The sequence below is a fragment of the Cucurbita pepo genome, chromosome 1 (genome assembly GCF_057944985.1).
Source record: "Cucurbita pepo subsp. pepo isolate OVF chromosome 1, ASM5794498v1, whole genome shotgun sequence".
Lineage (NCBI taxonomy): Eukaryota > Viridiplantae > Streptophyta > Magnoliopsida > Cucurbitales > Cucurbitaceae > Cucurbita > Cucurbita pepo.
In genome coordinates, this window is record NC_141798.1 from 16,649,250 (window position 1) to 16,675,636 (window position 26,387).

The 26,387-nt window shown below is 36.5% G+C and overlaps 5 protein-coding genes across 8 annotated transcripts; 2 read left to right on the top strand and 3 right to left on the bottom strand.

Annotated features, from left to right (window-relative positions):
* The first annotated feature begins 1,099 nt into the window (after positions 1–1,099).
* Positions 1,100–5,139, top strand: LOC111789261 (protein IQ-DOMAIN 11). 2 transcript variants are annotated; one of them, XM_087125142.1, is made up of 5 exons: positions 1,100–1,838; positions 1,926–2,267; positions 2,866–3,084; positions 4,129–4,257; positions 4,353–5,139. In XM_087125142.1, exons 1-5 carry the CDS (start codon positions 1,761–1,763, stop codon positions 4,974–4,976), a joined length of 1,392 nt encoding a protein of 463 aa, XP_086981268.1. In that variant the 5' UTR covers positions 1,100–1,760; the 3' UTR covers positions 4,977–5,139. The 2 variants fall into 2 exon arrangements, with proteins under 2 accessions (XP_086981268.1, XP_023525750.2); XM_023669982.2 differs by having other exon boundaries at positions 1,101–1,838; positions 1,923–2,267.
* Positions 5,140–6,191: 1,052 nt separating this feature from the next.
* Positions 6,192–9,029, top strand: LOC111789272 (protein EARLY RESPONSIVE TO DEHYDRATION 15). 3 transcript variants are annotated; one of them, XR_002814308.2, is made up of 4 exons: positions 6,192–6,348; positions 7,999–8,371; positions 8,455–8,685; positions 8,779–9,029. XR_002814308.2 is itself a non-coding variant. In XM_023669993.2 (3 exons), the coding sequence occupies exons 2-3, from the start codon at positions 8,065–8,067 to the stop codon at positions 8,622–8,624; spliced, it is 477 nt and encodes a 158-aa protein (XP_023525761.2). In that variant the 5' UTR covers positions 6,192–6,348; positions 7,999–8,064; the 3' UTR covers positions 8,625–9,029. The 3 variants fall into 3 exon arrangements, 2 of the variants coding, with proteins under 2 accessions (XP_023525761.2, XP_023525772.2); XM_023669993.2 differs by having other exon boundaries at positions 8,455–9,029; XM_023670004.2 differs by having other exon boundaries at positions 6,193–6,341; positions 8,455–9,029.
* A 701-nt stretch (positions 9,030–9,730) lies between these two features.
* LOC111792445 (putative inactive purple acid phosphatase 27) lies at positions 9,731–15,822 on the bottom strand. The gene is made up of 13 exons (XM_087125139.1): positions 15,448–15,822; positions 15,277–15,364; positions 13,996–14,262; positions 13,025–13,136; positions 12,801–12,918; positions 12,585–12,723; positions 12,317–12,504; positions 11,509–11,695; positions 10,896–10,963; positions 10,701–10,794; positions 10,372–10,560; positions 10,038–10,118; positions 9,731–9,939 (listed from the first exon to the last, which is right to left on the bottom strand). Exons 1-13 carry the CDS (start codon positions 15,789–15,791, stop codon positions 9,874–9,876), a joined length of 1,941 nt encoding a protein of 646 aa, XP_086981265.1. The 5' UTR covers positions 15,792–15,822; the 3' UTR covers positions 9,731–9,873.
* Positions 15,823–18,729: 2,907 nt separating this feature from the next.
* LOC111808471 (cation/H(+) antiporter 4) lies at positions 18,730–21,780 on the bottom strand. The gene is made up of 3 exons (XM_023694471.2): positions 21,257–21,780; positions 20,055–21,065; positions 18,730–19,959 (listed from the first exon to the last, which is right to left on the bottom strand). The coding sequence occupies exons 1-3, from the start codon at positions 21,509–21,511 to the stop codon at positions 18,835–18,837; spliced, it is 2,391 nt and encodes a 796-aa protein (XP_023550239.2). The 5' UTR covers positions 21,512–21,780; the 3' UTR covers positions 18,730–18,834.
* Positions 21,781–23,037: 1,257 nt separating this feature from the next.
* Positions 23,038–26,203, bottom strand: LOC111800464 (uncharacterized). The gene is made up of 2 exons (XM_023684173.2): positions 26,069–26,203; positions 23,038–25,849 (listed from the first exon to the last, which is right to left on the bottom strand). The coding sequence occupies exon 2, from the start codon at positions 25,811–25,813 to the stop codon at positions 23,510–23,512; it is 2,304 nt and encodes a 767-aa protein (XP_023539941.2). The 5' UTR covers positions 25,814–25,849; positions 26,069–26,203; the 3' UTR covers positions 23,038–23,509.
* Between the last annotated feature and the right edge of the window lie 184 nt (positions 26,204–26,387).

Sequence of the window (26,387 nt, forward strand, 5' to 3'; positions counted from 1 at the left end):
TCTTTTCTAAAAACGAAAACCATTCCCACAAGCCAACACGAGTTTTTTCAACATATTTTGTCCTCATTTCGGGTAATTTTTAAATAATAAAAAAATATTTTTATAAGTTACTAATTTTTTAAGCTTAATTTTCATTTATCTATTTTTTATTTATTGCAAATCATATATAGAAAAAAAAATGTACGAAGTAGGGATTGTTTTTAAATCTAATTTAGAAAATACTAAAATAAATAATAAAAATAATAAAAATACTGTTACCATTTTGTACTATTTGTTTGTTTTCAGAACAATTTAAAAAAAAAAAGTTATTTATTTATTTATTAAAAAAGTGTTTTTAAATACCAATTATAAACAGTCTTAAAAAGGAACATGTCTTCAATACTTGCACATGGTTTAGTTTTCTTTTCTTTTTTTTTTTTTTTTTTTTTTTTTTTTTTTTTTTTTAATAATTTTTAATTTTTTAAAATTTGGTAGATCTAAAAGATTAAAAAATATAAAATTTTCATTTAAAATTAATATAAAATTAAACGGGACCCTCTAATTTCTCTTCATTAGCTAAATAGGATCGGGAATGTGGATTATATTTCCTGTTTGAATATGTACGTTGTAATATTGAAATTTAATTATTTAAAAATTATGCTCATAGGAATTATATTATATTTTTGCTTAAGAAATATTATTAAATTTATTAGAATGATTTATAATTTATAATAGAAATTATATTAAAAAATATTTCAATTTTTTTTTAAAAAAATAAAAATGGGTAAAAATTTAAGGGAAAAACTAGATATCCACAAAAATAAATGGAGAATTTTGCAGGTAGAACTCTAATTTTCATCGGTATCTCTTTATAAAATTTGAAAATTATTGGTCGTATAAATTGAAATTAGAGGTTCAAATTTTTATATCCTGATATTTTTTATTAATTTTTTTTTTAATTTATCAAGAATATAAAAATTAAATTAAGAATAAAATTATATTTTAATTTTTAATTTTTTTAAAAAAGAAATGTTATTTTGGGTATGAAGTGGCAATTCGGTAATTTGGTACCCAACAGGCATTTGAATATGTTTGATGCATATGAGAGAAAAAAGTAGAGGGTTTGTGACAAAAGATTAGAGGACCCATTCGAAGTCAAAAATGGTTTCTTTTTTCTTTTTCTTTCTAAAAAACCCACTGAAGGAGGAGAGGAGGAGGTAGACCTCTCACTCCTCTGCCATTGTTTTCCTTCTTTTTACATTATGTGATTGAAAGGCCCACCAAAGCTGGAAGCAAGCAAGCAGCACAAATTCATCTCAATCTGCTTACAAGGAAACATGATTTCAGAAAACAGGGATGTATTGAATCGACATCCTTTCATGTTTTACTCGATTGGGTTCTTCTTTTCTCTCTGTTGATTCTTATCTTTCAAAGTTTCTTATAATTTGGGGAAGATTTGGGTCTCGTTCTGCTTCTGGGTTCTCTTGCCTGCTTGGTGTTCGACGAAATCCCTCCTTCATTGTTTTCCCCTGTTGATGGCTTCTAGCTCTGAGGAGTTCTATGGGGGAAATCCCTTTGGAGGTTCTATCAATGGCTTCCTGTATTTCTCTTTGAATGACCCTTGATTATAATTGTTTCTGCAAATGGGTTTTTGGTTTCATGTTCATCTGTATCTAGATTGAGTGTTTTCTCAACTTTTGGATTGAGATTAGTTGAGATATCTATTCCATTGCTTCATTGATCTATTTGGATTAGTTGATTGATTGTCTGCTTGTTCTCAAATGGGCAAGAAGAAGGGGTGGTTTTATTTAGTCAAGAAGCTATTTGTTTCAGAGCCAGAGCCAAAGCAGCCTGAGAAGGTAAAGACATATATAGATATAGTGTTGGGTTTTTTTAACATGTCTTCAACTAATCATCAATGCTGATGAATGTTGTTTTTTCAGAAGCAAAAGAGATGGAAATGGATGTTTGGAAGAGTGAAGAACAAGAGATTAGCCACACTGACAGCACCGAAAGCGACGTTGAGACAAGAGGAGGAAGAGGAGAGGAATCAGGCTCTTTCTGTGGCCATTGCAAGTACCGCGGCTGCCGAAGCAGCCATTGCAGCTGCTAAGGCTGCTGTTGAGGTTGTGTGGCTCACAGGGACCCCTCAATCTAATCAACAAGAGGCTGGAGATGAAGCCTTTAAACCTCTGAAGAAGGCCCTTCCATCTGATCTCCTTAAACGTGAAAGGGAAATCCATGAGCTTGCTGCTATTATTATCCAAACTGCTTTCCGTGGCTTCCTTGTGAGTACTTCTTCTGACTGTACTTTCTCACTTGCTTCAATGGAATTGGAATGAAATGCTGAAACAAATCGGTACTATGGTTAGAAATCACGACCCTCCACAATGGTATGATATTGTCCATTTTAAGCATAAGCTCTCGTGGCTTTGCTTTGGGCTTCTCCAGGCCGGCCTGAAGGAGACATATTCCTTACTTATAAACCCATAAACCCATTAGCCAATGTTGGAATCCCTCCCAACAATCCTCGACAACTCCAGAGTTAAAAAGTATATTTGAAATCTTGTACTTAGACTTCTCTTTTTAGACGAACATGGAACTTATGAACTCAAGCCCTAGACACAATAAAAATTGCAGTTTTATTAACATTTGTGGAAAGTTGGAAACACGAGGAAGAGAATCCCAGAACAAAAACGTAGAGAATGTTCCTAAATGCACTTATTTGCAAAAAGTAGAAACGATAAACAGGAAATATAAAACAAAAACGTTTTCAAATGGCACTTAATCCTAAGGCATCTGTGTATTTGCTTACAAGTTTTGATTCTCTAGCCTTGTTTACTTGAGTGACATTTGTATTATTAAGCAAAGAATGTAAATTTTCAGGCAAGGAAAGCATTGAGAGCACTGAAAGGAATAGTGAGGCTACAGGCAATTATCCGAGGGCGAGCTGTTAGGCGCCAAGCCATTGTCACTTTGAAGCGCTTGCAGTCCATTGTTAGCATTCAATCACAAGTCTGTTCAAATCGACTTCATCTTCCTCAAAACACTTTCAATTCTCCTGAAACCAAGCAGTTGCAGAGCTTGAAAGAAAGGATTATAAAGGTAAGCCAAGTCTAAGTATAGCTCTATTGATTGATTTACTTGGTTAAAATACTGGTTGGTTTGATTATAATATTGTTTCTGAATATCAGCTATTTGTTTTTTAGTTTCTTCTTCTGTCTATTTCTCAATCTCCTTTTTGATAAGATTTTCTCAATCTCTTAAAGACAACAAGTCTAGAAGACTTTGTAACGATACAAGCTCACCGCTAGCAAATTGTCCTCTTTGGACTTTTTCTTTCGGGCTTTCCCTCAAAGTTCTTAAAACGCGCCTGCTAGGGAGAAGTTTCCACACCCTTATAAAGAATGTTTTGTTCTCTTCCCCAACCGATGTGAGATCTCACAATCCACCCCCCTTCGGGGCCCAGTGTCCTCGTTGGCACTCGTTCCTCTCTCCAAACATTGTGGGATCTCACAATCCACCCCCCTTCGAGGCCTAGCATCCTTGCTGACACACCGCCCAATGTCCACCCTCCTTCAGGGCCCAGCATCCTTGCTGACACACCATCTGGTGTCCACCCCTTTTCGCGGCTCAACGTCTTTGCTGGCACACTGCCCGCTGTCTGGCTCTGATACCATTTGTAACGGCCCAAGCCCACCGCTAGCAGATATTGTCCTCTTTGGGTTTTTCCCTCAAGGTTTTTCAAACGTGTCTGCTAGTGAGAGATTTTTACACCCTTATAAAGAATACTTTATTTCCCCCTCCAACTGATATGGGATCTCTACTCGATGTTGGACTATTTTCACACCCCCAACAAGTTTCTTCTCCAACAAGGAACCTCTAAGCTACTTCTTAAGCTACTTCTTTCTTGCTCTTATTTGTATGAACTTCTCTTTGCTAAAGCATACTAGTATATTCATTAAAACTCGACCACAAATGACATTTTCTGTTGCACTACCCGAACCGGCCTCTTTGGGTTGTTCCTTAACAAGTCTCTTCATTGTCTTCCTTTGATCTTCTTCTACATCCTGCATCAGTCTTCTGTAGCAGTTGATTCAGTTGACTAGTTTTCTCATTCACTTCTTCTATTTCCCATTGATTTTGAAGTTGGATTCGAACGGTCAAAGGTGGGATGATAGCCTGCTATCAAAAGAAGAATCTGATGCAGTATTTTTGAGCAAGAAAGAGGCAGTGATCAGGAGAGAACGAGTCAAAGAATACTTGTTTGCTCACAGGGTAAATCATGTCCAACCTTTTTAAAAGTAAACAAACTCTCTGTTCCTTTGCTTCTTGAATCAAACTTTTGACACTCCATGGACATCATTTTGCAGAGATCTGCAGAATCCGAACGAAAGAAGGTAAGTGGAAGATGGAGATACTGGCTCGATCAATGGGTCGACACCCAACTCTCGAAAAGCAAAGAACTCGAAGATTTAGACTCTCTTTTCACCCCAAATCCTAAACACAAAGTGACAGACGAAATCAAACCAAACCTCACAACAAAAACCATGAACACCATAATAGAACTCCCCAACCATTCCCCATCTCTGAAAAAGCTCGCACACCACAAGAAGCAACGTTCATTGGGAGGCGGAATCGACTCGAGCAACGTTTCATTTTCAAGTTCCCCAATGGTGCCAACATACATGGCGGCCACAGAATCTGCAAAGGCGAAAGCAAGGTCCTTGAGCTCACCAAAGCTGAGGCCAGCAGGGGGATTGGACACATGCTCCGATGGGAACTCTCCATGCAAGACAAAGCAGCTCAGTTTGGTGTCATCAATAGCGAGTGAAGTGGCCATTAGCAGTGGAAGAAGGGGGTTTCAGCAACAGAGGTCACCGGGGCTGAAGGGGCTGCCAGGGCCAACAAGATCAAGCAGAACGCTCACCAAGGATTTGAGTATTGATTCAGAGCATTCATTGCCAAACTGGGATAGACAAAGTGCCTTCCAATGATTGGTTTTTGTTGTTATTGGGCATCTTGTGATGATACTAAATGATTACATATACAGGTTATGGTGTTGTGCTCATATATCTAATAAAAATGTGTTGCTGTTTGTAAACAAGTGTGCCTATAGTTTACTCTTATAAGTGATTTGTTGTTTTCTTTGTTATTAAACTACCCACTTTATATTTAATCCTTAGAAGGGTTTTGGTTAACTTTACTCTTTGTTTCCGTTAATAATATATTTGTAACAACCCAACCCCACCACTAATAAATATTGCCAGCTTTAACCCGTTGTGTATTGTTGTCAACTCCAGGATTTTAAAACGTGTCTAATAGGGAGAGGTTTTCACATTCTCATAAGACGATACGTAAGGGGCTAAATCGGACAATATCTACTAGTGTTGATTCTTACACGAGTTTGTAGACATTAACACATGTAATATATTAAATGTCATTTTTGTTTCTTCTTAAACTTTTAAAAATTATTTCATTTTGGTTCATAAATTTTTTATTTTTTTATTTCTTTTTAGTTTTCAAGATACAAAAATAAATAAAAGGTTAAATTTCGGGGTTTAGTTCATGAATTGTCAAAGTTGTGTTAAACAGAATTCTAAATTTTAAAAAATATCGAATGAATTATTAGACTCTCATTCTTGTCTATAATAACTCTCTCGACTTTCAATTTCGTACATAATATACTTCTAACCTATATTATTAAACACAAAATTAAATTTTTAATTCGAACGATACGTGAATTTCATAAACATTTAACAGAGTATCTGGTTCGGTAAAATAAAATACGTGCAAGACAAATGACAATATCATTTGCTGAATGGTGTCACCAAGTTATGTTTATATATTTTGGATATATAATTAAATTTATTAATATTTTTACATTTTTAAAAGGAATTATGGTAAAAAATGTAAATTATATATTAATTTTTAAATATATATATATATATATATATATATATATATAAAAAGATGGAAAATTCCTTATATAAAATTAAAAAAAAATCTTAAAAAAGAAGTTTTTTTGTGGGCCCCTTGATGACACTTGGCAGATGACGGATAAGACACGAAATTATTTAAAAGCTGCCCCCAATAATTACTTGTGCTTTACACCGAATCTCAAAATATCTCTCCCCTAACCTCATTCAACCGTCCGATCAAGGCCCCTTACCACCATCTATCCGTTGATTCTGTTGGCCTTATCAAAAAAGCAGTTCAAAAGCGATCTCCGAATCTCAGCTTCGGCAATCCCTAACCTACTGCTTCGGTTCTTCCAAATCATTTCTTCCTTCTTCTTCCCATTTCATTGTTCACTCATTATCCCCTGCTTCTTACGACGTTAGAGATCTGTTTTCGTCACGGTAAACGGTAACATGAACTAATGTTTCTAATTTTTCTTGATTATGTTTCTGATTTCAATTACTATGTTCTGTGAAGTGTTTGTTGTAATTTGAAGTTGGAATTATGCGTTGTTGATGCAAATATACGTGCGTTGAAACTGAACCGACTTTGATTGTTCTTCTTTTTTGTTTGATCATTGCAATTTTGGTGTTGTAACTTTGTTTGCGTTCTGGAATGATTGAATAGGGAGTGAGTTCTTCAGATCGAAGTAACTTTCACAGAACAATCGCAGTATATAAGTTCTTGATAGTTAATTAACAAACACACTTCAAAAAACAGCGTTTGATCTTTAAGTCAGCGTCGAAACTGAATCCACTTTGATTGTTCTTCTTTTTTGTTTGATCATTGCAATTTTGGTGTTGTAACTTTGTTTGCATTCTGGAATGATCGAATAGGGATTGAGTTCTTCAGATCGAAGTAATTTTCACAGAACAATCGCAGTATATAAGTTCTTGATAGTTAATTAACAAACACACTTCAAGAAACAGCGTTTGATCTTTAAGTCAGTGTTGAAACTGAACCGACTTTGATTGTTCTTCTTTTTTGTTTGATCATTGCAATTTTGGTGTTGTAACTTTGTTTGCGTTCTGGAATGATTGAATAGGGATTGAGTTCTTCAGATCGAAGTAACTTTCACAGAACAATCGCAGTATATAAGTTCTTGATAGTTAATTAACAAACACACTTCAAAAAACAGCGTTTGATCTTTAAGTCAGCGTCGAAACTGAATCCACTTTGATTGTTCTTCTTTTTTGTTTGATCATTGCAATTTTGGTGTTGTAACTTTGTTTGCGTTCTGGAATGATTGAATAGGGATTGAGTTCTTCAGATCGAAGTAATTTTCACAGAACAATCGCAGTATAGTAAGTTCTTGATAGTTAATTAACAAACACACTTTAAGAAACAGCGTTTGATCTTTAAGTCAGTGTTGAAACTGAATCCACTTTGATTGTTCTTCTTTTTTGTTTGATCATTGTAATTTTGGTGTTGTAACTTTGTTTGCGTTCTGGAATGATTGAATAGGGATTGAGTTCTTCAGATCGAAGTAATTTTCACAGAACAATCGCAGTATATAAGTTCTTGATAGTTAATTAACAAACACACTTCAAGAAACAGCGTTTGATCTTTAAGTCAGTGTTGAAACTGAATCCACTTTGATTGTTCTTCTTTTTTGTTTGATCATTGTAATTTTGGTGTTGTAACTTTGTTTGCGTTCTGGAATGATTGAATAGGGATTGAGCTCTTCAGATCGAAGTAATTTTCACAGAACCATAGATTAATTTAATCTCTTTAAGGTTTAATTCGTTTGCAACTGAACTGACTTAAAGATCAAACGCTGTTTTTTGAAGTGTGTTTGTTAATTAACTATTAAGAACTTACTATACTGCGATTTATACACTTTCCTTCGAAGTTCATCAAGCTTAGAGTTCCCCTTAAGAGGGAGATTATAATATTCTTTGATAGTTTTTTGGAGCTTTATATCTATTGAACTTTAGTATAATTCTGTAACCAGTTGTATCAATTAAACTCACTTTGCATAGCTTAATCACTGCTCTACTTTGGTGGATATCTCATATGGTTTACTCAATCAAGTATTATGCATCCGAAAAATTCCAGGTTTGTGGTCTGTTAAGGCTTGTAGAGCTGCTGTTGGTTGAAAGAATTGGATGATTTAGAGTAAGAATGACATTATTGTCTGGAAGAAGTTTTTCGTTGAACCCCAATGCTCCAATCTTCGTTCCTTTTGCTTTTCGCAACGTCGAGGATTTCTCTCCAGAATGGTGGGAACTAGTCAAGACATCACCATGGTTCCGGGATTATTGGCTAAGCCAACATCAGGAAGATGATTTCAATAGCGTTTCCGATGAGGTAGTCGCTACAGAAGAGTTCCTTGATCTGGAAGAAATGGAGTTTGAGGCTATGGTTCTATCAAATGAAGCTGATCAGAAGCCTGAAGTCAAACCAACGGCTCATAAGAACCACACTAAAGGTATGCCCTTCATCTTGTAAGTTTATTAAAGGAGTATAAATTGAGTACAAGAACCTGACCCCTTCATAATTGGAATTTGATAGCTGCAAGTAATGAAATGTCTGCGAAAAAAGTATTGGAGGATCTAATCATTCAGAATTCTCCGAAGAAGAATGGTCCAAAGTCTCCAGTTAGTCCTGCAAAGTTCAATGAGAAGCCAGCCAAGTGCGTGAGCCCGAAGCACGCTCCAAGGTTCATTCACCAGCCTCGTTGAAAAAAAGATGAGACTGCAAGGGCAGCAAGCCATTAGAACGAGAAAAGTTATCGTCAAAACGGTTCGTTTAGTTTTCACTGAATGAGTTTTCTTCCATATTAGTAGACATTCACTAGCCTTGTTAGAAGTGATGCAAACTGAATATCAATTGCAGCTGCAGCAACCGCACGGAATGAGTTGAATCGTCTTGTCACACAAGTCATGCAAGTTTCTTTAAGACGAGTATAATTTAGTTGAAAATTGTCTGTCATAGGTCTTTTATCAAATCACTTTTGCATTATATAAGATCACAAGTTAGTTACATGTATCAAATTGTCAAGGGGTTGTTTTCTTTCTGTATAGAGTTGGGGTTCTTTCTGGCCCTCCACAATATCACTTACTTCAATAAAGAGTTGTTTCTATTCATGAGTCCTTTCATTCTCTTCTTTCATGACTTAAATTTGTATTTTACTACTAACTACTAAGTAGGTATGTCATCTGAAGTATATTCTCTTAGTTCTGATGGAATTCTTGATGACTGAAATGGGATGATAAGAAAAGTAGAGGTTAAACCATAAATTTAGTCCCATTTTGAGCACTGATTATTAAGTTCCTAAAGGGTTGTTTCTTGGACGATTATTCTAGAGAAATAGAAACATTATTGTAATAGCTTAAGGTCACTGCTAGTAGATATTATTCGCTTTAGTCTATTCTCACGATTTTAAAACGCATCTACTAGGGAGAGGTTTTCACACCTTTGGTGGGATCTCACAATTCACCCCTGGGAGAAACACGTCTACTAGGTAGAGGTTTTCACACCCTTAGTGAGATCTCACAATCCATCCCCTTGGGTGTTAGCGTCAGCGTTCTCGCTGACACATCGCCTGGTATCTAGTTTTGATACCATTTGTAACAGCCCGAAGTCACCACTAGTAGGTATTGTTCACTTTAGCCCGTTACTTATCACGGTCAACCTCATGATTTTAAAATGCGTCTACTAGGGGAGAGGTTTCTACATCTTTAGTGAGATCTTACAATCCACCCCTTTAGAGAAACGTGTCTATTAGGGAGAGATTTTCACACACTTAGAAGGATCTTAACCATTATCGATGTGAGCATCACTTGAATAATATAATTTCTTGACTTTTTCATATGGGTCATCGAGAAAAAGTTTCTTAGTTTAGCGATCATACAGGTTTAGCCAAGGTTTGGCTATGGCTATGGCTATGGCTATGGCTAGCACCATAAACTTAAGGAACTCATGATTTGGCTATTGAATTGGAGCTTTTATTATGCTGAAACTGTCCTCTACTGCTCTTGTGACAGCATTCACCATCTGCATAAATTTACAAGGCAGAACAGAACTAAGTCATAACATTTTGAATTATCTAATGTTTTGAATCTGTTCAAAACACTTAAATATAGAATACTAACCTCTAAGCTTAACTTCTCCTTTGTTGCATGGCCCCTAAGATAACCAAACTTAGCAACCCTAGCCAAACTCCATCTCTCTGCCTGCATCATTTCAAAAAAGATCCATTTTCATAAGAACGTTAGTTTTGGTCGTTTAAATCCCGTTTGATAACCATTTAGACTTTTGGGTTTTGAAAACTAAGCTTATAAACGCTAATTCCGTATATAGATCTGCTCAAATATGAACCCATCGTAGAAAAATGATTAGAAATGAAGCACGGTTTTCAAAAATCAAATAGTTATCAAACGAGATCTTAATAATCTAGTTTAGTTGTTAGGGAGATCATGAACGTACGAAAGTGTGGAACTCGTCGAGACTAAACCCAGCCATGCCGATGACTGCGTGCACGGGAGCAGTATAGTTGTTGTGGTCGTACGTATCAATCCCATTAGTATCCTTAAAGGGCATTCCTCTGCAAACGTTGTTAAAGACGGAACATGTTCTCTCGTAGTTATGAACATGTCCAAACAACACCAAATCAACCTGCAATATAAGATCTCGATTTATACACCGTTTTAATGTCAATCATACATATTTTTCGAAAAAAAAAGTGTATATTTACTGCTTTTTTCTTCTAATAAATGACATATTAACAAATATTTTTTGTGTAGAGAAGGGGAAACCTTATTTTGGAGGAGAAGTGGCTCAACAGCTGCAACAAAGTTTGGGTCAACACTAGGAATAAATCCACGTATGGAAGAGTACATAGGCCTATGCCTGCATTTTCATAACATTAATAGTCTCTCAAAACGTCCACGTCGAGCATATCTTAACCCGTTTTCGAGACTAAATTGTAAATTGTAAAGACCGAAACTTACCCGGTAAAAACGAGCCATGGTGTTCTTGACCTGTTTATTGAGGCCATGTCCTTTTTCATCCATTCGTACTACTCAAACAAAAAGAAATAAGTTAATTGTTTGGTTATGAACTATTGATCCAGATTGTTACCATCATTAAAGAACTATTTCGTCAAAAATTAGACTAAACGTTTCATGCAGAATTTGAATCAAAATTTGAAATTTTTAGCACCAGAGTAGCCCTGAATTGCTCCTAAGAGCAGAGACTATCCTTATAGATACACACAAATCGTTTTTAATGATGTTTTGTCCTCACTTACATCACCCAACATAGCATTACTCCAAGCTAAACACGAAACTTTCGAGTTTTTATGATTGACCCACCGAAAATAAAGGTACACCATGTCAGTATAGATAGAAACACTCAGTTTTTTAAGCATTTTTTAACCATCGTATCCTCAGAACCACTCTCGTTCGGTTTCACTCTAAGTTCATTCATCTACTCCATTACTCAAACTTCAAACAAATTTAGTTTTTATAGTTTCAATAAATCTTAAAACGAACCCTCATCACTAATAAATAATAGAACGAGAATATGTTTTCAAAATTTATAACGGGAACGTCGAGAAATCACCTGCGGTGAGCCGGGAGTAAACGGATGCTCAGTAGAAACAACAGTGAAATGAACAGAAGCCATTTCAATGGAATACCAAGGCTGATCTTTACCAAAAGTTGGCATTTGAAAATATGTTTCATAAGGAACTCCACATTCACCTCCTGAATCTGGCAGCCTATAAACTGACCCTGATTTATCATAGTCCCTTCAAATTCAAACCTTAATATCATCAAAAACATCATAGAAGTTTAGGAATTCAAACCTTAATATCATCAAAAACATCATAAAAGTTTAGGAATTCAAACCTTAATATCATCAAAAACATCATAAAAGTTTAGGACTTTGTTCGTTTGAGTAATAATGATATCTCTCGTGGTTCCCAATGCTGAGGATTGTTAGGAGGGAGTCCCACGTTGACTAATTTAAGAAATGATCATGGTTTTATAAGTAAGGAATACAGTATATATGAAGCCTTTTCAGGAAGCCCAAAGCAAAGCCACGAAAGCTTATGCTCAAAGTGGACAATATCATACTACTGTGGAGATCCGTGATTCCTAACATAGTATCAGAGCCATGCCCTTAAATTAGTCACGTCGAACGAAGGTGTACTTTGTTCGAGAGTTCTATAATTCTCAGGGGAGGCTTTATGGTGTACTTTGTTCGAGGGGAGGATTGTTGGGAGAGAGTCCCACATTGGCTAATTTAAAGAATGATCACGGGTTTATAAGTAAAGAAATACATCTCCATTAGAAGCAAAGTCAAGAGAACTTAAGCTCAAAGTGGACAATATCTACCATCGTTTGAGTATTAATAATAATAATGATACCTCTCGTGGTTCCCAATAGCTGTCATGTAAGCCACACGAGAAGCAATGGGTTTGATGAGATGAAGAAAAAAATCCCATTCAACTAAGAACCCTGTTGCATAGCTGATATCTCCAATGTGAAACACGGCATCGACTTTCCCGGATTCTACTTCCTCGGTCATCCCATTCACTACCGAGATCGACCCTGGCTATCATTCCCAAACATGCATACGCTCTTTAGTATTCTATTTTAGTCTATAAACTTTACGTAAAATTTAGTTGAGCTTACCTGAATATAATGCTCAACTGAGGACGAATCGAGAGGAGCCTTTCCCATGTCTCCAAATGCTAGAAAGTGGAAATCCTTTTCGTCTCCACCGGCTGGTGGTGTCGTGAACGTTACCTCGTCGCTCCAACCAACTTGATCACTACGAGTTAAAACGGAGAAGAATCAGTAAATTTAGGGTTTAGGGTTTAGGGTTTAGGGTTTAGAGTTTAAAGATACCTTCCGTATTTGTAGGAAAAGGTGGTAGAAGGCTGAAGTTGTGTCATGACAGCAGAGTGAATGAAGCCAGGGTCATGCCATCCAAAGTCCTTTGCTGGGCTTTGAATTGATGGTGTATCTATATGTGTATATATATATATATATATATATATATATTATATTAAATATTGTAATATTACCAATGAAAAATAAAAAAAATAAATAAAATAAATAAAAGGGCTTACTGCACATATCATTTTGGGAGAAAGAAGAAACATGAGAGGTTTGTGTTGTTCCATGTTGACCATATTTGAGTTGTTGGGGATTTTTGTCTCCACTAACCCAACTTAATCTCATCTGAAAATTCATAATATTAATTTAATCAACTTTCTTTTTCTTTTCTTAAATAATTCTATTTTTTTTTTTAAATAAATTATATGAGTTCGACGTATAAAAATAATCAGATAAGAAAACGAGTGAAATTGTGTAATTTGACCTCGTTACTTTCTCGCCTACCAAACACGTAAACCTATTTGAAATTTGTTTACTAGATTCTGTAATTTGACTTATGGGTGTATGCGGGTTGGGTTGGGTTGTTTGGACTACCTTGAGATTTCGGGTGGAATGGGTTGGGTTTGGTTGGTGACAGAGTTTGCAACCCAACCCAACCTCTATTTTCGAGTTGGGTTGGGTTGGATTGAGTTGTCTGAGTTGAGGCTAACGACAATACGTAATGGGTCAAAACGAACAATATTTGTTAGCGGTGGACTTGGGTTATTACATTTTTTTTATAATTATTTTAAAAAATCATATTTATCCATTAATAACTAAAAAATCTCGTGAAATTCAAATTTACACGTCACCTATAAATTATAAATATTAAATATTCTTAATTTTTTTTTAAAGTAAGACGGGTAAGATAGAATAGGATTGAATTGTAATTTTTTTTTTTTTTTTTTGGGTTGACTTGTCCAACAAAAAATCAACCTACAAATAGAACGAATTGGATGGTAACCCTATTTTTGGTTGGTTGGGTTGACCCGACCAAAAAAATGTCAACTCATCACGGGAACCAAATTTTCAATTTTTAAAAATTCAACCCCCTCTAAACCGAAAAAAAAAATTAAAATTAAAATTTGTAGGATTAAATAGAAATGATAATATTTTAAAAAATAGAAAGAAAAATAAAAAAATAAAAAAAGATTTGGGCACTCACAGAGGTTCCAGTTGAGTCAGTGGCAGAGAGGAGTCCGTACAACGGAGCGTTGGGATTCTGGAAGGTGCGAGGCTGTGATCTGAGAAGAAGACAAGGAGTGGCAAACCCGCCGCCAAACAGGGCGAATTCCACGTCGGTTCTGAAGTTGATGACGTGGAATGACAGCGTGGCATTACATGTCTTTTGTAAGCACCTGCCTCCCGATCTCACTCTGCACTCACTCTTCTTGCACCTCAAGTAATCTGGATCACTTCTTAAATACGCTGCCTGCCAAAATACCAAAATAATAATAATAATAATAATAATTTAAAATTTAAATTTACGACCGAGACCACGTTACCTATTTATCTTTAAAGTGATTCTATTTCAATTTCATATTCATTATTGTATGATCCCGACATTCTACCATGCTACATATTAAACTATTCCCACATATCAACACGTGTTCTATCTGCATGTTTTATCGTCACTCATATACTTTATAATAAAATTGTAACAGCCCAACCCCACCACTACTCGATATTGTTCTCTTTGGGTTTTCCCTCAAAGTTTTTAAAACGCGTCTATTTGGGAGAGATTTCCACACCCTTATAAAAAAAAAAAAAAAAAAAATGTTTCGTTCTCCTCCCCAATCGACATGGGGTCTCACAATCCACCCCTGTTCGTGGCCCAACATCCTCGTTGACACTCGTTCCTCTCTCCAATCGATATGAAATTTCACAATCCACCCCATTCGGGGCCCAGCATCCTAGCTCGCACTTGCTCTTCTCTCCAATCAATGTAGAATTTCACAATCTATCTCCTTCGGGGCCCAACGTCCTCACTAACACTCGTTTCTCTCTTTAATCAATATGGGATCTTACAAAAATTCTCAAAAGATTGTCTAATATAAGATTATTTCAAGCTAACACGCTTGACTATGAAGTTTTTATGATCGTGTTATTGAAAAAAAATGTACACGTTTATTGGTATAAATAGTAATTATAAATTTTTATAAATTTAAATAATATGATATTTTATCGAGAATAAATAAATAAATAAATATATATATATATATTTAAAAAAAAAAAACTTAATATTCCACTTCTTGTCTCCTCTATCTCCATGACCAAACAGACCGTTGAAAGGAAGTTAAGTCATACTTGAAACATGAAATTAAAATTTGAATTTGATCTCAAATTTTAAAAAAAAATTGCAATTTAGTCCCTCAATTAATTAATTAATATAAACAAATTATTTATTAATAAAAGAAAATAAAAATTTATAATGAACCAAGCTTACCTTGACAGGATAATGGCAAAGTAGAGGATGGCTGCTTAAATCACCTGTTTGGAGATAAAGCCCTTCATTCAATGGACAAGAATCAACACTGTTCATCAACCAACAATATAAATACATCATAATCCAAGGACTAAAATGCAAAACACAAAAAAATTATAGATCCCGACGTACTTGGAGTTTGAAGGCGTGATCATAGCAACCCAATGCTCTATCGACGGAATCGAAACTCCGCTAACCGTGACATTGATGAACTCTTCATTCAACAGGCTCTCTGAAGCAGAGACGACCGTGAGTTTCACAGAAGGGTTTATTATATGTGGACAATCCAACAGTTTTCTTCGGTTGAGTAGTCGGAAATTTGATATAGCGGTGTAATTACGATGCAGCTTTGCAGAGTCGGCGATCGACGGATGCAGCAACGACGACGTCGACGAGGACAAAGACGAAGATAGCGAGAAGAACGAGAGGAGGAAGAGAAGTTTGGAAAAGAAACTAAGTTTGGGTAAGGCCTCCATGTGAAAGAAATGAATAAGAGGTGGAGGGAAAAGGTGGCTTTTAATCAAAGAAATAAAAAGGCCACTTTTGGAAGCCTAAATATACACTTTTTTTGTTTGTTTTTTTTTTTTATATATATATATATATTCAATTATTATTTTTATTTTTGTGGTTTGAGTTTAATTACAAATTTTATTTATTTTTATAATTTTTAAAAGTCTTATATTAGTTATTTTGTTATAATGATTCAACAAAGTTAAATTTTTAGTTATATATATATATATATGTATGTATGTATATATATATATATATATGTATGTATGTATGTATATATATATATATATATATATATATATATATATATATATATATATGTATGTATGTATGTATATATATGTATGTATGTATGTATATATATATATGTATGTATGTATATATATATATATGTATATATATATATATGTATATGTATGTGTATATATATATGTATATGTATGTGTATGTATATATATATGTATATGTACATGTATGTATGAGATCCTACTTCGGTGGGAGATGGGAATAAATTTTTATGAGGGCGTGGAAACTTCTTTTTTATGTATGCATGCATGCATGTATGTATGTATGTATGTATGTATGAGATCCTACTCTGGTTGGAGATGGGAATACATTTTTATAAGGGTGTGGAAACTTCTCCCGTAGCAGATGGGTTTTAAAATTGTGAGGCTGATGGCGATACGTATCGAGCCAAAGCGGATAATATTTACTAGCGGTGAATTTAAACTATTACAAATGGTATCAAAGCTAGGCATCGAGCGGTGTTCCAATGAAGACGTTAGGCCCTGAAGGAGAGTAGATTGTGAGATTTGATATTGGTTGGGGAGGAAAATGAAATATTTTTTTTTTTTTATAAAAGTGTGGAAACCTCTCCGTAACATACATGTTTTAAAACAGTGAGGTTGATGATGATACGTAACGGACCTAGACAATATCTACGCTTCAGAGAGTATATATATATATATGTCCACAAAATTGTATTTTTTTTTTTTTTTAAGAAGATTACTTTTTTTTGTTTGTTTTTTATTTGTTTAAAAATAAATAAATAAATAAATAAATGTAAATATTAAATTGAATGGGATTAGGGTTTAGGTTTCATCATTAACTTGTAATTAACTTATAATTAACATTGTTAAGTTGACAATACTTAGGAGGGTAGCTGTCTAATTGACATGTAACTACCTTAATTTTATTGTTCCTATGTTGTGCCCAAGCTTTGGTTTTTCCAATTATGCCCTCTTAATTAACCAATCAACAGTTTTTATTATTATTATTATTTATTTATTTATTTATAATTACTCATTTATTCTTTAATTTCATAGTTATGATTTTAAACTTATTTTGGGCAATTACTTTGTTAAAATCATAAATTTGGTTAAAAAGTTGCATTTATATCCCTTAACTTTTAAAAATTTCAAATGTACCCTTGATTACGAGGAATGGAAAATGTTTATCCTAATCCCGACCCTTACTATTAGTTTTATATATTATTTTTAAAGAGAAAAACTTAGATCGTAAAAATATATATATAGGGATCAGAAAAATTAGATGACGCCTTTAACGTTTGAAGGTGTATGAAATATCGAGCGTTAATTCCCTTGGGTACTTGTAGATCGGGCAAAGGATCTCCGAGATAACAAATTCATTTGTTGAGTTTGTAGCTGACTAACTTGCTTTTTTTTTTTTTCTTTGTCCTCTCAATTTTCTTGCTTCTCGCTGAAAAGCTCAACGTGCTTGTATCTAGGTCGGGGCTAATGAAACTGTACAAGCAAAGCTCGGGCTTTAGTACTAGAGCATGTAAAGCTAGGTTGAGATTTGTGTGTCGAGAAAATGTTATATTATTATGTGAATATGTACAAAATGTGTATGATGTGTTGCACGAAGATCACGTATGTTACTTATTGTATTATTAATAATGACTCAAGCTTCTTTTATGTGAACCTCGTGCATTTTGCATGTTGTATGCATTATTATTGTCGTTATTGTTTTGAGTTCAACAAAACGTGGGAGTAGGAATTCGATTCTTTGATCTATTTGTCGAGGATTTTAAGGGCATCTCTATCTTAGTTAGGGCCAGATATCACTAATTAGTCGAACGAGCCTATCCTTCTAGCCTATCATTGTTGGGTCGATCTACTTGACAACTCGTGCATCTCCATAGGACCCTTTTACAAGTTTGTTGTTAGGAGTCCCTCTAGTCGAATCTCTCATCAATAGAAGTTTACTGATTGACTTGCCTCTTCGATCCACAATCTACTACTCCGTCTTAATTGCAAGTGTTCATGTTATGATACAAAATCTCCAATAATGTCATATTTTGAGTCAAAAGTTAAGCTCTAGTTATTCTTTATAGTTTAAGAAGAACACGGCTTGCCGCCTTGATTTTGAAAGTGTAACAGCCCAAACCCACCGCTAGTAGATATTGTCCACTTTGGCTCATTATATATCACCGTCAACCTCGTTTTAAAACGCGTCTACTAAATAGAGGTTTCCACACCCTTATAATGAATACTTCGTCTCAGCCTCTCCAACCAATGTGGGGTCTCACAATCCATCTCCCTTACCTCAGCATCCTCGCTGACACACCACTCGGTGTCTGACTCTAATACCATTTGTAACAGCCCAAGTCCACCGCTAGCGGATATTATCTGCTTTGGCCAGTTACATATCGTCGTTAGCATCACGGTTTTATAACGTGTTTACTATAGAGAAGTTTCCACACCTTTATAAAGAATGTTTCGTTTCCCTCTCCAACTGATGTGGATCTCACAGAAAGACACATCTTTTGAAAATGAAGAAGAAAGCCGAGCGTAAAATGATCCTCGAAGAACCATAAGATAGCCCAAAAAAGGCGAGCGTATATGAGAAAAATGAAAATGGATTAACGTCGAAGGCGAGGGCTCGAAAACTACAATTTACAGAGGGTAAAAAGAACAGATATGTTACAACCAAAACTATGATACAACAAAAGAACAGCACAAGAAATAAGAATGGAAGCAATGAGTATCATTGCCCGTAAAAAGAGCATTGTTGTTGTTGCTGAATCACCAAAGTGGAGGCTTTACAATGGAAATCAGCAGAGGCAAGCATGTCACCAATGATTCCAAGCTCAGGAAACTCATTCCATTCCATTAAACCTGATGTCTGTGGAGATTCAACCCCACCTCTTCTTCCAACTATTACAAGATCATATGAATCACCAATACTTCTTATTATTGCTGCTGTATTTGACCCTTCATCAGCTTGCATTTCCACGTACCTAACCGCTTTTCCCCCGACAAAGCTATACCGTACATCGTTAAGCAGCTCGGTGTCAAGAACCGTTTCCCAATGGCTAATGCTGTCATCTTCAGCAAGTAGGCGTATCACTGTGAGTTGAGCTGTGTTCATCTCTTTAATCATACGTCTAGCCAAAGAAAACGCTTCCCTATCGTCTTGACCACCAATGAAAACCATTGCAACCTGTAATAACGAAGTATTTGAATGTTCAAATGAATGGTAACTCGAAAGATAGCCACGGTCGATGAGGATTCCCACCGAACACGGTGCTAACTCAAGAACATGACAATTTAACGCCCTTATAGCGTTATCCTCTGATTCCACAATTCCTTCTCGTGTCCATCTTCGGTGAAATGGAAGGATTACAAGGGAAGTAAGTTTGTTAATTGCTACGGTGCATATGTCGTCGTGCATTAGTCTCTTCGGGACAATCGCTGTGAATGCTTCGATCGAAACAACGTTACTCCTTCCATACTTTCGAAGCATTTGAAGTATATTATCTGATATCATCTCTTCAGATGAACCATTTTGTTCATGAAGCTCATGTGAAATGAAAACCGGGGAGGATCGACCGACCAACTCGACAAGGTGGAGCGTATACAACAAAACAGGAGACTCCTCGGTCGGGTACAAAGCATGAAGAAGATTAAGCAAAACAGAAACATCCTCTTGTGTATGAAAACATCCTAATATTCTCAACTCAGCGTCAAGCTTCAAATTGAGAATGTTTTTTCTCTTATAATGAGTATACTTCCTTGAAGGATTATATACATATTTCACAAGCATAGGCACCAGTGTTGAGAAGAACAAGATATCAATAACCATCACTGAATAAGTCTGACCAGTCAAGGCCTGCAAATTTTTACACCAAACAGATCAAAATTTACTTCATTTTTGTTCCTAAATCAGAGATATCAAATGCTATATCATTTAAAGCCATGCCTTACCTTGCTGTCATAAAAGAAAGAGCTGCCCACAAGCTCTACGATGCCTTTGCTACTCATTATGAAGCCAAAAGCCAAGGCATCATAAGAAGACATATTGAAATACAGAGAAGTACCAACAGAGGCGATCATTTTCGCAACGGTAGTCATTATTATCACGATCATAGAACGAGCCAAGAACGTTGTACTATAACTAAGGAATGAAAGATCAGCCTTCATCACATTAATAGTGACAAAGAGTGGGACAAAGACCGATGTAATAATGCCATCGAGTCTATTCACTAAGCTGGTTCCTAATGGTGGCCCTTCAGGCACAACCAAACCCAAGATAAATGGAGCAGAATAAGCAGATCGTCCTATAGTGATATGAGTTGAAACTGATACAAATACCAAAAGAACAATGATGCCTATGTATACATCATTCACAGGCCTACCATTTGGTGTGGATCTAGCAATCCAAAGCATTGCAGGTCGAAAGATGAACAGGACGAAAACAATCGACCCGATTGTCGAAGTGAAAGACATAGAAGCTTTCAAAACGCCATGAATTTGAACGCTTCTGATGAAGGTAGCGATGAACGAGATACTCAAACTAGTTAGATCAGCTACAATTGCAGTAGAAAGAGCTATCCTACCCACTTCAGAATTCAGAATTTTGAGATGGTCAAGCAGGTAATGAACAACAGCAAATGAAGTGAATGATTGGGCTGCTGCTATGAACTCCATGTTAATGAGTTCACCTCTGTTATCAACTCTTGCTAAACTAAATGCTGCGATTGAGCCAATTATTGCAGAGATTACTACTGATAAAACACCACCTATCAAGGGTTGTTTTCCTGATTTCTTAACAGCATTTAAATCCATTCTAACTCCAACAAGAAATATAAAAATTGTGTAGCCAAATCCAGATAGCAATCCCAATATATCTTGAGAAGCAATGGGGAATAGATACTCTTTGAAATTGTCAAATGAATTTGAGTATCCTTTCCATGATGATCCAAGTATCAAACCAGCCTGTTAATAATGCACCAACAAAAGAAGCAGAAAACAAGAAACTATGAGCCATCATCAGATTCTAAGCCAAGATTCATCGGTTTTTTGAATCTAACTCTTGGAAAAAATTTGAAAATCATCCTCTAATATAAACAAAACCCTAAAATCCAGTGAAAATTGTACATTAAACAAGTTCATCGAAGAAGACTTACAATCATTTGAGAGACAAAAACAGGGATGCCGAAGACGTGGAGGAAGAAATGAAGGATCGTAACGATAATAAAAATGATGAGCATCTGACATTCCAACAATGGCAGAGGAGAAGACCTAAGAGTATCGGAAGAACCAGAAACATAATCCCAAATGCCATTGGAACTAGCCTTTGGAGGGAAACTCATACACAATGTGATGAAATTGCCGTTATTGGCGGTCATAATCTCCTGGTAAATAGTGAAATTCGAAGCCATTTTTTCGAATTGGGCTGTTTCTTCGAAGCTTGAAAGCTATGGCTATGGAAACCTGGTTTTTACAGGCTTATAAGGAAGATGAAGATGAAGATGAAGAAGGAATATGAGGTGGAGAGAAACGAACAGTGTTCTTGTTTCTAACAGTATAGTGTTCTTTTAAGCATATTTAGGTATTTTGCTTTCATCATTTTTTTTCATTTTAATTAATTTTAATCTGTTTTTAAACTAAATTTGTTTCGGATACCTCACTTACTCGATGATGAATCGTTTCTCGTTTATCGTTTGTTACGGTTCGGTTTTTTTCTTACATTTTACACGTGTTTTGAAAAACCAACCTAAATTCAAATTTAGGTAATTACGAGAAAACAAGAACAATTATCAAAAAAATCAAAACTAAATTATTATCGATTGATTCTTTTTAGCTCATGTTTTTTAAGGTTTCATTAAGCATCTAAACTATTAGAGTTGAATTGAAGCCGTCGATCTCCAATATAAGCAATACAGTTCATCTAACGAGCAACCTAATATGAATGAGAGAGTTACGACACAATCAAGTCCTCACACAAGGTACAATTGTTGGGAAAGGGGGCATGAAAAAAAGAACCTAGCTGGATTCGAGCGGGTCTCGTGACGCCTAGGTTTGAAAGAAGAAAAAGAACGTACCCCACGTTATGATTATGAACTGACTCCCCTATTCAACAGAGAATCACGAGTCATCACCCATCACATTTCACATCCCACTTCAAACTTGTCGATTCCTCAAGGACTCCTCTATTCTATTTCGAGAAAGACATTCCAATTTCAAAGGCAAGCGAGCCGTGTAACGGCCCAAGCCCACCGTTAGCAGAAATTGTCCTATTTGGACTTTCCCTCAAGGCTTTAAAACGCGTCTACTAGGGGAAGGTTTCCACACCCTTATAAATGGTGGTTTGTTCTCCTCCCCAATCAATGTGAGACATCACAATGCCCAAAGAGAACAATATCTGCTAGCGGTGGATCTGGGCCGTTACAAATGGTATCAGAGCCAGACATCAGACGATGTGTCAGCCTTCTCGCTGTTCCATGAAGGGGGATAGACACGAGGCGGTGTGCCAGTAAGAACGCTGACCCCAAAAGGAGGTGAATTTGGGGGCGGTCCCACATCGATTGGAGGAAGAAAATAGTGCCAGCGAGGATGCTGGCTCCAAAGGAGGGTAGATTGTGATGTCTCACATTGGTTGGGGAGGAGAACAAACCACCAACCTACGAGTTTTAAAGCCTCGAGGGAAAGCCAAAGAGGACAATATCTACTAGCGGTGGATCTGGGTCATTACAAGCCGAGTCAGGAAGGAGTTTGACTGCTAGGATGGGAACATATCCATCCTACTCGAAACACACCACCATGAATAAGAGTCTAAAGGTTGGATAGGCAGTCGAGATAGGAAGCTCGAATCTTAAGGATCTAAAGTGTTCGTCTCGAAAACTTAAAAACCAAATAGAAACGAAGCTCAAATTCGTAGAAAACCCAACCATGAGAACAACAAATCTATCACCAATCTATTCTTAATTGAAAGTAACTTCTCAATGCCACTATTACAAAGCTATAGCAGAAGAGAATTGCATTAAAAAATAACAAAAGAAAAAAAGGATCATGAGATTAGAAGAGTTTGAAGGTTTTGATAATACACCTTCATCACAACCACACATAATTTACATAACCTTTGAACAAACTGACACCAACAGACACACTATTGAAAAACACACAGAATGATAGACTCTCAAGCAAAGATCATCTCCCTGCCACTCATCCTTCAACGTAAGGACGTCGACGATACTCGATGTCTCGACACCGAGCATTTTCTATCATGGTTCAGTATTTTTCATGCTCCTATGAGAATTTTCTAACATCCTATACAGGCTAGCAATTTTCTCCTCTTTTTGAGGTTTTCAGTGGTTAAACAAGTTAGAGAAAATGAACTTGATGAGATGGTGTTTGGAGGTTTACCTCTGCTGCTACCATTAGAAACAAGCTTGGATGCGTTTTTCTGGACTAAAAGCTCCAGAAGCGTTATTTTGGATATGGGGTTCGTATCTGGATGTGGTCGGCATGACTGATTCGAACGCCTCGACCAGAAGTGCCACCTTTTTCTTCTTAGCTGGTGTGAGTTTCGTGACGGTTCGTTGGAGTGCATAATCAAGCATCCATTCTTCTGCATTTTTCCTGTCATCCATTAGCTGATGCTTGAGATCTACCTTTTCTGCTTCCGGGTCTGGCGCCAACGGCAAGTAATTCGGTTCTTGTGGATTGAAGCTCCTTGGATCTTCTGATTCATCTCCATGTTTCTTGTAGTTTATGTTCAATTCCCAATTCTTGCCAAAGAGATCCAGTTCTTGGCTGGAATTCATTGCAGGACGGGGCGACTTAGCTGCGTTTACCGATGAATCTGCTAGATCTTTGCCTTCCACACTTTCGACCATCACGACGCGATTATCATTCAAAGAAGTCTCTTCATCTTGTTCAGCAACTGAATTCATGTTTCCAGTAGCAGAGATATCTTGCCATTGTCTTTCTTCACTATAATTTTCATCCTCAGATACCTCTTCTCCATGGTTTGCAGCATCATCAAGTTGTTTCCCATTTTCGATATCGGTATCAGCATCGAGTGAATCCTCTTGCAGGACACAATCATGGTCGGGAAGATGGCTATCAAACTGCAAAGCTTCTTCACAGATCCCACCATATCGTTCATTAGAGGCTGTGCTGCCAAGCACAGCCCCATCAACTTGAAGATCTTGATTGAGAACTTCAGCTTCCAATTGAGAACTCGGAATCAAATCTAAATATTCAGTTTCAGCTCGATCAATACCAGCTTGTGTAGCATCCATATCATCAAATGCATACTCTAAATAAGAAAGTTGATCAAAACTTAAGCTCTCAGACACTTGGCTAGCCTCTTCCACCTCCCAATCCGGATGGCGATTCAACTCGAAATCCTCCATATAGAACTGTTCTTCAAAGTTTCCACTCTTTTCATTGAATTCTTTCTCAGTTTCGAAAAACACCCCTTTACCATCTTTGACAACAGCATCAGATCCAATGAGTTCTTCATTATGCAAACGGGACTCTTCTGATAAACCCCCATTTTCGACGTTTGATCTATCTTCAAGTTCATCCAAACCATCCCTTTCCATGCTCAAAAACTGCTGCTCCTCCCACTCTTCGATCTCGGTCCCCGACGAACCAGCATCATCCTCATAATCATCCCCATGTAAGTCCATGGATTCATCAGAGATGTTAACTGCAACTGGTTTCCTATTGTCTTCATTACTCGACTCGGCTTTATCATCCACAGTAGAAGAAGAAGCACCAGCAGCACCATCAACCTCATTTTCAGCAAAAATTTCAATGAAAAAACTCAACCCACCATCGTTTACCAAAGCCTCTACCATTTTCCCACCAGCAGCACCATCCCCTTGCACCCCACAACCAGATGGCTCAACTTTCAGATTCTTCTGAGTCTTCAACGAACGTCTCCTAGCAGACAAGTAGCACTTCAAGGGAGGCAGGGGAGCATGTCTATGGCCATTAAGCGAGCAGTAAGTATAAGGACAGACTTTCATGGTTGAAGTTCCTTCAGACTCGGTTGCACCAGGGCTCAGCGTGAGGTATGCTGGAAACTTAGTGTCCTTGAGAGTCGAAGAACAGGTAGCTCTGTGCGAATTCATGTCAGCACACAGAGCCCCCTTAGAAGCCTTCTTGAAGCTCGCCGTCTTCGTTAAAGTCCTAGCCAGTTTTACACTGGGGCATTTTGTCAAACACTTGGTGGGCTTAAAGCCAGTAACAGACACATGAACAGAGTTCTCTAAATTCCTCCTTCCGGGTTTCTTACTATCACTACAAATTCGAGATTTCCGAGAACTCACCTGAGAAACCTCTTTCCTCGCATCGAAACAGCTCGTGGATTTCATGTAATTGGGCGAGCCACCGCTGGTTCTAATCGGAGATGGCTGCTGATTCTTCTTCTGTTTGATTTCCAAAACATTAGAACGAACAGTCGATGGCGGCGGCGGCGGCTTACCAGGCAGCGTTACGTTCTTTCTAATCGGCGATGAAGCTAAGCTCTCGAAATCCGAAAGCTGAATAGCTCGTGATTTCTTCATCTTCATCTTCAAATCAGCTGCTCTGTTTTTACCATCTGGGTTCTGAGAAGAAGAAGAAGAAGAACAACCAGAAGAACTGGGTTTGAAGCTCGCAACTCTCTTCTCCGATTTAACACCATCAATTTGAACTCCAAATTTGCCCACCGCCGTTCTCTGAACCATCTTCCAAACTGGGTCTGATTCAACGATTTCCCTCCTCTTAAAAAAAAAAAAAAAACAGGGGAATTTCAATCTCTAGAAGAAACCCAGCAACCTTGTGGGAAAATCATACATCAGAGAAAAGTCATAGAGGAAGAAGAATCGTGAAAACCAAAGAGAACCAAAAGATTCTTGGTCTAATTCAGCATGCTTTGGGAGAACAGTCGGTGGGCTTGCAAAGACTATGATGATTTTATGAGATAAAATTTGAAAGCTTACGATGGCAGAGGAAATAGTTTGGCGATTGCGGGGCCCTTTTGTGGTCAGATTATGAAATCATGGGAACGCGACTTGATTAGTTGTTGTTCTTCTTGTTCTTGTGCTTCAACCAATTCAACTCATGCTCATCCGTTAGGCCATAGTAATATAATAATACAAATACAAAAAGTATTAGTTTCAATAAATAGTTTTTAAAATAATTTTAAAATAATTTTAAAATAATTCACAAATTATTATAAATATTTATTTATTTATTTATTATTATTAGCCCACAATTTCTTAAAATAATATTTTTTTTTTTACTTTTGTAACATAATTA

Bases quoted from the DNA above. Each gene is read 5' to 3' on its own strand.
- LOC111808471 (XM_023694471.2), bottom strand. From the start codon at position 21,511: ATGGCTTCGAATTTCACTATTTACCAGGAGATTATGACCGCCAATAAC. The intron at 21,066-21,256 runs GTAAGTCTTCTT...CATTATTAACAG, and splicing joins TTTTTGTCTCTCAAATGATT to GCTGGTTTGATACTTGGATC. The intron at 19,960-20,054 runs GTAAGGCATGGC...AAAAATTTGCAG, and splicing joins CTTTCTTTTATGACAGCAAG to GCCTTGACTGGTCAGACTTA.
- LOC111789272 (XM_023669993.2), top strand. From the start codon at position 8,065: ATGACATTATTGTCTGGAAGAAGTTTTTCGTTGAACCCCAATGCTCCA. The intron at 8,372-8,454 runs GTATGCCCTTCA...GGAATTTGATAG, and splicing joins TCATAAGAACCACACTAAAG to CTGCAAGTAATGAAATGTCT.
- LOC111792445 (XM_087125139.1), bottom strand. From the start codon at position 15,791: ATGGAGGCCTTACCCAAACTTAGTTTCTTTTCCAAACTTCTCTTCCTC. The intron at 13,137-13,995 runs GTGAGTGCCCAA...ATGAATTTTCAG, and splicing joins CTGACTCAACTGGAACCTCT to ATGAGATTAAGTTGGGTTAG. The intron at 12,505-12,584 runs GTAAGCTCAACT...TGGGAATGATAG, and splicing joins CAGTTGAGCATTATATTCAG to CCAGGGTCGATCTCGGTAGT.
- LOC111789261 (XM_023669982.2), top strand. From the start codon at position 1,761: ATGGGCAAGAAGAAGGGGTGGTTTTATTTAGTCAAGAAGCTATTTGTT. The intron at 1,839-1,922 runs GTAAAGACATAT...TTGTTTTTTCAG, and splicing joins AGCCAAAGCAGCCTGAGAAG to AAGCAAAAGAGATGGAAATG. The intron at 2,268-2,865 runs GTGAGTACTTCT...GTAAATTTTCAG, and splicing joins CTGCTTTCCGTGGCTTCCTT to GCAAGGAAAGCATTGAGAGC.
- LOC111800464 (XM_023684173.2), bottom strand. From the start codon at position 25,813: ATGGTTCAGAGAACGGCGGTGGGCAAATTTGGAGTTCAAATTGATGGT.